Raw genomic sequence first — 11,545 nt, forward strand, 5'->3', positions numbered from 1 at the left:
ACGAAACATGAAACCTTTTTTCTGAATCTACTTAGATGGAATTTGGAGGAAAATTGTTTTTTCAAACTTTTATCTAAACATTTTAACTTGTTTCTGGTTTCTACACCTTCAGAGAACAAAAAGAAACCTAGAAAATATTCTAAAATGGGAATCTCATCTCTAAGTCCCATGACTTTTCCGTGGTAAAATATCATCATTTTAATTATTTTAGCTTCTGCAATGTTCTTCTGTATGGACTGAATGAGTTAATTTCGGGATATTTCAGAGCTTCAAGAGTCCTGTAAGAAATAGTATATTACGAACTTATTCCAGAAATCGTGACTCTTAGAAAGAATGGATTTCAATAAATCAAATACTAGTCACACTTAAAATCTAAACCCATTACCTTGTCACCAATTAATGAGTCAATGGCAAACGACTGCATTGCGATCTGGATCTCGTTAGGATTGACGATGAAGAGAATAGAGTGTGGAGGCGGCAAGAATGACGAGTTCTTAGTAGCGCAGAGCGTGATACGGTAATAGCCACGCCCATTTTCGCATTAGACCAATCAGCACCGGACTCATTGCAGATAATTGGCGTGAAAAGCGTGACTGCGACCCGTGTGATCGACAACGCGACAAGGGCACGGACGTCGAGGACGTCATCTACTCGAATGATTCGCGCATATTTCGGAATGTGTTAGGCTAGCGCATAAGAAGAATTCACAAAAAAGGTTCCTACAACTACCATGAAAAGCTTTCCTACTCACTTGCTAAACGCTGATTTTCGTAATTTTGATGCGTGTTGGTAAAAGGGGAAAGGCTATGAGAAATAGACATTCTTCCATATTTTTAGGACGAATATGTGTTTTTAAGAATTCACACCAGAAAATGGTATGGAACTCTGCATTGATTTGCTTGCGAGTCCATATTTTCACAAAGAAGTCGAAACGGAAACAAATTCGTTTCCCGTATGTCTAAAGCATTAACGGATTTTTTTACAAGCTGCTTACATTGGTCAGGAATTAGTTGATTGGTTTGTTTATATGCTTATATCTTTTATAAATTATCTCAATGATAATAATGTTCAACACATTATCCGCTCCAAAGAGGACAGCTTTCTTTTCTGGTGCACCATTAGTGTATGTAAATAAATAAATAAAAGTAATCTCAGCTTTCTGGTATCTCATGTGAGAATCAAATATCAATCATCTACATTTATTACGCTATGTAAAGTTTCACAAACTCTTTTGATGAGTAATTTCATAAAAAAAAAGCTCTAAAACTTGGGACTTCTAATAATTAATACTCTTCAACGTTAGAGCTCACCCTTGGGAAAGAATTTTAGTTGAAAAGGCGCAGCTATAAATAAAGAATAGACCTTTGTTTTCTTATGACGTAACAAAATATGTAACAAAATTTCTTATCATGTGTGATATCTCAAACAAAACATCTTTGTTTTTTTTGAGTAGCATATTTTCAAATTTCTGGTAGGTTTCAGCTCTCAGAATGCTATCCATATTTCCTTCGATTAAGGAAACAGGGCGCAGATGCAGACTCTTCGTATGGATTTGTATAGTAGAAAAATGGACAATTATCTCTGATGCATGTCGTCCTTGCTCTACGCTTCATTATCACACGGATTCGTCGCCGTTTACGACTTTTGCATGTCTTTATTTGCAACAACCGCAGGTGCGGCACTTCCGTCGATTTACGACCACCAACTACAAACATTTGCTCATATCGATTCTTATCGAGTCGAGACAATACTGGAATGTATTTATCGATATCACAAGTTATTTGAACGGACGTGTTCATCCGAAAGATTGCATCCGGATGAAAAGGGGAAATGCACTTAGCAGATAATTGGAGAAGAAAGATGGAAACCTAGGGACCGCCCTTCATTTTACCTTTATACAAAATTTTTTCTAGATATGAGAAAAAAAGAATTGACAATAAAAGGATTGTTTTTGAGGAACGTACGTAGATGTTTCAGGAGTGTCTATGAGAATTAATTGCTCATCACGTCTATTAACTCATTCATTATCATATTATTAAAAATACCATTAAATCATTCACTACAATATTAAAAAGTACGATTAATTCATTCATTAAATTAAAAAAAATTTAAAAATCAAAAAATAAAACACAATTGTTGTTTTTCCTACTCTCTCTAGTACAAATATGAAAACAGAATCATTTCTGATGCAAACCCACCACACTGTTCAACGCTCTGTTCCTCTATACACAGTTTTTCTATTATAACTTATGAAAATAAATACGAATAGTTAGCAATAACGTTAGTAGTGTTAATAGTGATAATAATGGAAAATGTTCACGTAATATGACCATTCTTATTCACAGAACGACCCAAAAAAACAACATTTCTTGAAGTCGCTAAGAAAAAAATCGTCTCAGGCTCAGTTTCTCCGTCGACTTAGTGGTCGTGTGGCTTACACGGTAGTTAATCATTTCTTGAGTTGGTGAATAAACGATGGTATCCGTGACTAAGCGATCAAGTTCTTTCTTCTTCATGACCCCGTTGGACCGGCTCGTAAACCCTGATGCGTAATGAAATCGCTATCTTTGCAATGTTTTTACTCCAAGAATCACTCGTTGAATGTCTACGTATAGCATCCGAACCATGCCCCCGATCCTTAGGAAGTAATAATTCTACAAGATTTGACCGGACGCAAGCCAACTTCTCATTGCAGATAAAGGAGCACCGCAGAGAGAAGTAAAGAAGAGCAGCGAGTTGATTGAGGAGATGGAAAATATTGGAATACCCCTGTTTTAACCAGTTTTACTGTGACAACTTTGTTTTTGTTTTCTCTTAAACCAAATTTGAATTAAATCAAATTGAAACAATTACTTAATAATGACATAATTGAATTTAAAGATTTTCTAAAACAAGTATCGCTCAGGTACTTCACTTAATTTGACTTGTAATTTACTTTCTTCATTGATATCACATGCCGTTGTTTTCCATAGCGGTCTGAAATATTTTTTAAAATTTATTGTAGATATTCCTCCACTATATATTTGTTAGGACCCACGGATCTCCCTCACTAGAGGGATCACAGCCGGTTAGCCGCGAGGTTACGTGGTGTGTCCCCGGATGGCGGATAGGGGGCTAATCGCGGACCAACCGACTTTGTGCCCCTCGAGAGACGCGGGTGGACCAGGGAATGGACTCCTTGTTTCTGCTGAGCCAGGAGCAATCAAGTGACTGGGAGATGCAAGGGAGGCGGTTTGGAGTCGACTCCAACAAATAAGCTCCAAACGTCCACTCCGGGAGAACGAAAATTCTCCCAAAAGCTCATGGGACTAGAGGCTTGCAATCTATCCATGGGTTTGAAATTTTTTTGCCTGTCACAGTAATAGAAAAGTGTCTCCTGATTCCGGAGGAAAGCCTGGTACGGTAGCGCCAGGAAGGACGGGGTTGCGGGAGTCATATAGGCTACCGAAACGGAAAAGGACTAGGATGACTATCTATACTTATAACGCACGTACGCTTGCATCAGAAGCGGTCATCAAAGATCTGATACAAGCCAGAAAGATCAAGTACGACGTCATCAGACTGATCGAGACGAGACGACGACACCCTCTCAACGCCGTATATAAAACTGGAGAACACCTGTTTTTAGGAACATGCGACAGTAGAGATGCTGATGGAGTTGGCGTCCTCGTCAACACGAGTATGGCAAAGAACGTCGACTCTTTCGAACAACTTACGCCGGACGGACGTCTGCGTATGAGAAGATGTGGCCCAACACCAGCTTTGACTATCTTCGTCGCTTACGCTCCAACATCAAGCTACGAAGAAGAAGTCGAAGCTTTCTATACGGACTTGGAGAAGTTCTACCGAAGAGATCATGCCTTCTACAAGGTCATAATTGGCGATTTCAACGCCAAAGTTGGCCCAAGAAGAACGCCGGAGGAATTTCACATCGGGGCCCACGGCCTACAATGGAATGACCAGGGGGAGAGGCTCTCCGAGTTCATCATGACGACTAAGACCATCCATGGGAACTCGCAATTCCAGAAGCCCTCCTCTCTACGCTGGATGTGGAAGTCACCCGCTGAATTGTACCGTAATGAAATAGACCACATCATCGTGCACCTCTCTGCAAAGCTCGCAAGGCTTTGCAGAGAGGTGATAAAGGAAGACCTTAAAAAGAGAAGAGCAGAAGTGCTGGCTGAAGCTGCAGAGGCGGATAAAAGCATCCGCTATGTCCATCGAGACTTCTCCAATCGCAAGGCGAGGATGACTGCTCTCCATAATCCGAAGGGAACCACCATTGCATCGAGAAGGGCATGGAAAAAATCATCTTCGACATCTACTCTGATCTCTTCGACAGCCATGTCCACTTCCCTCCTCACCATCAGAAGGAAGACGGACATTTTATTCCAGAGGTCCTCCCCTCCGAAGTACGACAGGCTATCATTTGGGTAAGAAAGCGCACGGCATCCGGTTCCGACAGACCAGAACACCTGAACCTTCCGCCAGTACTCACCAACACCCTGACGAGGCTCTTTACAGGTTTCTTTTGGGAATGCAGTGGAAGACCACCAAAACCGTGTTGTTGTATAAAAACGGAGATCTACATGACATCGACAACTATCGCCCAATCTGCTTACTGTCCGTTATGTACAAGCTCTTTACAAGAGTGATCCTTAATGGGATTGAAAAAGTCTTGGATGAAGGACAGCCATGCGAGCAAGCAGGGTTTCGAAAAGGATTCAGCACGATTGACCACATTCACACTGTTTCGAAACTCATCGAGGTATCAGGAGAGTACAAGGTGCCGCTCTGTCTCACCTTCATCGACTTAAAGAAGGCCTTCGACTCAGTTGAGACGGAAGCGGTCGTGGAAGCCTTGGACAACCAAGGCGTCCCTACTCAGTACATAACGGTATTTGAGGTAAGAGAGTTGTACAGTAACTTCACAACCGGAATTTCACAATTCTACAAGAATATCATCATTGACGTGAAGAAAGGGATCCGACAGGGTTATACAATCTCACCCAAAATATTCACAGCCACCCTCGAGAACGCAATGCGAAAGTTGGAATGGGACGACATGGGAGTGAAAAACGACGGTCGGCAGCTAAACCATTTGTGCTTCGCTGATGACATCGTACTGATAACACCTAGCATCAGCCATGCGGAACCAATGCTTACCGAAGTCGACGAAACATGTGGATGCATCGGTCTTCAGCTGAATCTGCAAAAGACGATGTTCATGCGCAACGGATGGGTCTCGGATGCCCCAATCACGCTCACCGGAACGAACATATCCGAATGCACCAGCTACATTTATTTGGGTCGGGAATTGAACATGATGAACGACTTGACCCTCGAGCTGGGCAGGAGGAAACGAGCGGCTTGGGAAGCGTACAAGCGCATCGAAGATGTAGTGAAGACCAGGAACCCCAGACTCCGTGCTCACCTCTTCAACGCCACCGTACTTCCTGCCTTGACCTGTGCTTCGGAACCCTGAGCATTTCGCAAGCAGGAAGAAAAGGCGGTGAGCATCATTGAACGCGCATTTGAAAGAGTGATGCTAGGAGTATCCCGTTTTACGCAAGTGAAGGACGGGATTCGAAGTTCTCTCCTACGTCAGTTATCAAAGATTAGAGACGCTGCCACGTTTGCCAAGGAAAGTAAAATAAGGTGGTCCGGACACGTGATGAGCTTTAACGAGAACCGTTTTACCAGAGCCGTGAGTCTCCTCGCGATATTAAGCGCACTACGGGAAGACCGCCGAGTCGATGGCAGATTTCTTCACGAAGTCCTTCAAAGAAAAATATGATGCTCTTCGTGTCCCACGCGAAAGGAGGAACACTGGGCTACTCTGGCACAAGATTGGGACAAATGAAAGAATTACTGGCGTCCGCTCGACCACTTCGAAGATCAACGGGCGTCAAGGTGATCAAGGTGATATATTTGTTATGATCATTACTTGTATTATTGTAATTTATTGTACTTAATAAGGGCGGGTGTGGCGCAGTCGGTTAGTGGTCCATTGTAGCCGCATGGTCGAGGGTTCGAAAACCGTCCTAGTGCAAACCAAGCCTCTCATCCATCCGGGGTCGATAAATTGGTACCAGACTTGTCTGGGAGGATAAAAACACTGACTTGATCATTGGCTAGCCCCGGCTGGTCATTGTGTAGGCCAGCACACGTTCAAAAACCTCAACGATTACGAATTCTTTTAAATTGTGTTTGCGCATCCTAAGTGGATTGATGCGCCAGTGACTTTATCCTTTATCCTTTATTGTACTTATTTTTTACCTTTACGTTGAATCATACTATCCGCCTTTTACTTTATTAGTGAGGATCTGACAAGTATTATATTCCCTAAAGCCTTACGCTTGAATTTTTGGTCTGATATTGTTGGTATTTGCTTGTTACTCCTTCCTTATCAAGTCTAAAATAACATTTTTTTCATCTCCACGCACATCGGTTGAGTGCGGTGAGCAAATATACCTGCTTGGAGTACTGCCGGTGCTGTACCTGTAACTTGCATGAAGAAGACATTTTGCTGGCTGATGTGAATGGATGCCACTGATATCTATGACCTACCTGCATTTTGATAATTCCACAGGTAGTTTAAATATATCTAATAAAGTGATGGAAGATCCACATCAATTCAGAATCGTTGGGGTTTACGAACGTGTAACTGCCCCATAAAATGACTTGCGGGGGCTAGCCGATGTGTGACCTCAGTGTTTTTACCCTTCCAGACAAGTCTGGTACCAATTTATCGGCCACGGAAGGATGAAATGCTTGGTGAGCACTACGGCGGAATCGAACTTACGATCGATCGTGCAGACAGCGGAGCCTCTAACCGATACACTACTCCAACCTAAAATATAGCTAATATGTAATAGTAACAGTGAATTAATAATAGTATATTTATAATAATATACCCAATATCTAATACCTAACTTGCCTTAGTTTTGGTATTTTGGTTTTTTTTGTCTAGGATTTTTTACGTTTCTTTACTGAATCATCTTTGTGCAGGAATCGGGAACACGGGACTGTTCCCTGCTCATTCTAATCTTTTGTTACTTTTTTTACTCTGTGTTTTCTATGTGTTTTTTTTGTATTAATCTTTGCCACATCCTTTTCTTTCGCCCCATTCAACGTAATAAATAAATGAAAAGACAAATAAATTCAAATTGTTTTCTTGTTGCTGAAGTAATTGCTTGAAAATTTGTAATTCTGGAAGAGTGACGCACGATTGTGTGAGACATACCAAGCACATATAGTTATAGTCAAGAAATTATAATTATAGAAGTAAGGATTATAAAGAAATTACGCCTTAAATTCATAAAAATTAAAAATCAGTTAAACTACGTGCCTTTGAAATTATTTGCAATTTTTTGTTAAATCGTTGATGAATGCGAACATAAAAACGACTATATTATCCTACACCCGAGAGAGAACTTGCGGGAATTGAATGTGTTTCCGTTGAGGAACGAAAAATAGCAATTATTCCTTTTAATTATACAGGCATAGACAAAGATGTGCTGAAGTCTTTCGGCTTGCCTGTCAGCTACACCGAATTGAACACGTCTGCTTAACAAAACACATGAGAGGATAAATCTTTGGAAATTTGGTATTATTTTTTGTGATACCTTGGTAAAGCTCTGCTGTAATTATTCAAGTGCGAATTTTACTAATTTGGGTTTTAGAGAAATTCATTGAAGAAAATAATTTTGGAGAATTTCTCTAAAGAAATAGAGCAGTCAAGCAATCAAGCTCTGCCTCTTTCATATTTTACCGTGAATGCTATTCGTGTTCAGTAGCTTGGTCCTTGTCGGAAACCTGTTATGTTTTAATGGTAGTAATTTTAAGGGACCCAAGGTCCTTGTCGGAAACCTGTTGTGTTTTTTAAATTGTAGTAATTTATCAAAGTAAACATGTAGAAATTTGACGAAACGTTGTAGCCAGCAATTTCAAATATTATAACAGAGCTTCAGATTTCTCGAAGCCGAAAACATTGCTTATTTTCTGGATAGATTTTTGAGCACTGTTTGGGGTTGGTGATATTATTATCTAATGAGTGGAAAAACCAACATGCCCATCGGGGGAACGGTAAAGAGGATCCCCGCGGATTCTCCGTGAATGCCTCCGAGAAATAACGTGCCCAGTGGATATGCCGGCGGATACGCGAGCATACCTCAAAGAGGTCACGCTCCAGTCGTTCATGAAGATGCGGACAACCGTCTTAGATATTGTTCTAGCCACAAAGATGCAGAAAACTGCGGAGTTACAAGAAAATATGCAAAGAAGAGTGGTATGAGCTGTCGAAATTACCGAATAAGTCAAAGAATAATAGTGTTAGATAGAAGTACATGGGATTTTGAATGGTGTTCTAATAAAGAAAGGGAGTGAGTTTGTCTTTATATCATCTTCAGAAAGTCTAGAAATCTTACTAAATTTAAACTCTTTTTCTTCCTGTAAGTTCCAAGAAGTCAGAGATGCAGAAGATCCCTCTGTCAAAGAACAGAGGTATGAGAGAAATAAATTAGGCTACAAAAAAGCTTGAGAGTTACAGGATAACGATAATTCTCATTACCGCTACTTTTGAAACCTGGAATGTTCCGTTCTAACGAAAATATTTATGCACGTAAATTGAAGCTATTAGATACATCCTCATCTCATATTTCACGTGAGGATTTCTCTTGCTTCTGGTGCGATTATAAATTGATTGAGATCACCTCACGTGACAAAATTGCAGTGAATATGTCTAATTCTCCAAAACAATTTAGTGAAGAGTGAATTGTGTCCTAGCCGGTGATGCAGCGTATGATTAGCGGTAGGTAAGCAGAGTCAGCTATTTAGGTGCTAACGAAAGTGAATCTCTTTAGGACACGCACCTTCGCTAATTGCTCTGACGAGGCATGATCGGGGCATGCTCGAAATTCCGCTGGGACCCTCTTTACACGCACTATTCCTATCGCACATTCGCACGTCAATAATCGTATTCCATCAGCTGACGTCTTCTAATTTGCCTATCATCGTATGTGGATTGTTCAAAGACGATGCAAGAGGCGGCGGCGATGGCGGCGGTTCGCGATGGCTGCTGCCGTCGTTTAGAACGCTCGTTTGTCAGGATTTAGCGCAAATTATGCATTTTGGTTGAGCGTAACCAGGCATATCGCTACAAATGAGCAGCAAATCTTGAATCCAATTAAAACAGAGCCATTTATTTTAGTTTCGCATTTAAGTACTGTAGGTAATTGCCTTATTTTTCTCTTGCATTCGCATAGAATATTATCTGGGAGGGAAAAAAATCACATCACTATCTTTCCTTCTAAACTATCTACTACCATCTACGGAATGTATTGACCTAAAAGAGGAGAAACTGCCCGTTTTTTTAATTTTTAAACTTATTCCTTATTTATATGGGTTTTATTTATATGGGCTTTAGTTATAAAACGTAGGGTTTTTTAGGGTTGTTTCTCCTATGTCTAGTATTTTGTTTATTAAATTTGCAAACATAATACATTTAGAAAGTAAACAAATCTTGTGTAAAGCAGGTAAGAAATCGCAGAGGAAGAAGAATTTGTAATGTTTGATAACTTTCTTTATTCATACCGAAAATTCAAAAATTCACAAGATCATGTACAACAAATACAGAAAACCAGTCAAAACACTCTATAGAAATAAAATTTGTTCCATCCTTTTCGCATAAAACATAAAATTTTGTTTTAACATAATAACATTTAACATTTTAATATAAAAAAAATGTTTGATATCCCTGAGATATAACTTGAGATTTTTTAAGGCTTATTTTTCTGAGAAAACCACAACGGTAAATTTTTGCATATGTTCGAATTGTAATGTAAGACGATTTTACATTCGTGTAGCATCGGTAATAATAAGAATAAGAGTTTATTTTTTATAACTACTTTCAATAAATCTCCCTGGGAAGAGACACTTTTAGGCAGTCTTGCCCTTCTTCGCTAGACGATGGACGATTGTGCAGTTCGACATTCTGCACGTCAAAGCACCGTGGTTCAGGAGCTCATCTTCCTACAGGAACATTCCGGAATCAACGTTCATCACATTTCGCATCGCTCTCAGTATAAGCAAATCCATTCGTTGACGGGATCGTTGACGTTACCCACCGTTACCGCTGACGTTCAGAATCGCATGCATTTCTTCGTCCATGAACCACGTTTAGCAGTCCATAACGTGTCTGGCTTCTAACCAGAATACGCAAAGGCATCACCCCACGAATCTGAGGTGGTACGGATTTCAGGTGGAGTATTCGTATACAGGATGGGTGTGGCGCAGTCGGCTAGAGGTCCGTTGTAGCCACACGGTCGAGGGGTCGAAATCGCCCTAGTGCAAACTAAGCCTTTCATCCCTCCGGAGTCGATAAATTGCTGCAAGACTTGTCTGGGAGGATAAAAACACTGACTTGACCATCAGCTGGCCCCCGTAAGTCATTGTATAGGCCAACACGCGTTCCAAAACCTCAACGATTACGAATTCCAGTCAAACGCGTTGGCGCATTCCAAGTGAATTGATACGCGACTGATTTTATCCTTTTTATTCGTATACGGGATAGTAGATTATGGAGAGAAGGTGATTCCGTCCATTTCTTCCTAATTGCCATAAAAAACGGCCCGGAAGATGCGGAAGTCTGACGCGCTCCAGTCGAACTCGTCGTGGAAAATAGCGCGCCGGAACGCTCGAAGTCGTATCTTCCGGGCCGTTTTTTATGGCAATTAGGAAGAGATGACGGAATCACCCTTCGCTCTATGACTCCGTACAGTCATAAACTACTTGAAATCCGCATCACCCCAGATTCGTGGGGTGATGCCTTTAATCTACGATTCTTTTTACAGACATTTCAAAAACAACCAATACATTGTTGGGCTGAGAATCACAAAAGGCGAAGCGATTAAATTGTCTGAATATTTCATTTGTTCTATTTTTGTTTCAATAGAAATCTCAGTCTTTATTTCTTATTCATATCACCTTCCCCTGATCGATTGTTAATTTATCGAAAATGACGTGGAATGCTTTCAAGCGACGCACATGCTGCAAATTTGCTGCAAATGCGATGAACACAATGGATTCGTAAGTAAAACATTGGTGCTTATGGGAAACTCTCAATGCTAAACAGAAAAGTCCGGAACGAAAGACAAAGTTTATCCTCCTTGTTTTTTTTTCAACGGCTAAAAATTATGCTGCATTTGCAGTGACCGACCGATAAGAGAAGGTTTAGGGACCTCCATTATTTAAAATATGTCAAGCACTTCTTTCCCTTTTCTCTAACAAATATAGAATTGGAAAAAAGAAAAGAAGTCGGGCCATCCCTGTTTTTTGGCTTTTTTTTCGGCTTGAAATATGCTGTATGTATTTTCCAATGAGTGGCGATAACAAGAGGTTTATGCACCGCAATTCTAAAAAAATTATATCAATCACTTTTTTCGAACAATGATTTCGCCGCTAAAAATTGCATCCGCTTCTATTCTGACAGAGGCAACATTAATTTAAAAAAATAAATAATAAAGTAATATTAGGAACTGCAGAT

General features: G+C 40.4%; 2 protein-coding genes across 3 annotated transcripts; both read left to right on the plus strand.

Annotated features, from left to right (window-relative positions):
- Positions 1-3,099: 3,099 nt before the first annotated feature.
- Positions 3,100-5,485, plus strand: RB195_008934 (uncharacterized protein; the record flags this gene model as incomplete). 2 transcript variants are annotated; one of them, XM_064195692.1, is made up of 3 exons in its annotated part: positions 3,100-3,206; positions 3,360-4,433; positions 4,525-5,485. In XM_064195692.1, 3 exons carry the CDS (start codon positions 3,100-3,102, stop codon positions 5,483-5,485), a joined length of 2,142 nt encoding a protein of 713 aa, XP_064046836.1. The 2 variants fall into 2 exon arrangements, with proteins under 2 accessions (XP_064046836.1, XP_064046837.1); XM_064195691.1 differs by lacking the exons at positions 3,100-3,206; positions 4,525-5,485 and having other exon boundaries at positions 3,466-4,437.
- On the plus strand, positions 4,538-5,485 carry RB195_008935 (uncharacterized protein; the record flags this gene model as incomplete). The annotated part of the gene is made up of 1 exon (XM_064195693.1): positions 4,538-5,485. The coding sequence occupies one exon, from the start codon at positions 4,538-4,540 to the stop codon at positions 5,483-5,485; it is 948 nt and encodes a 315-aa protein (XP_064046838.1).
- Positions 5,486-11,545: the final 6,060 nt, after the last annotated feature.

Source organism: Necator americanus, chromosome III (assembly GCF_031761385.1).
Source record: "Necator americanus strain Aroian chromosome III, whole genome shotgun sequence".
NCBI lineage: Eukaryota > Metazoa > Nematoda > Chromadorea > Rhabditida > Ancylostomatidae > Necator > Necator americanus.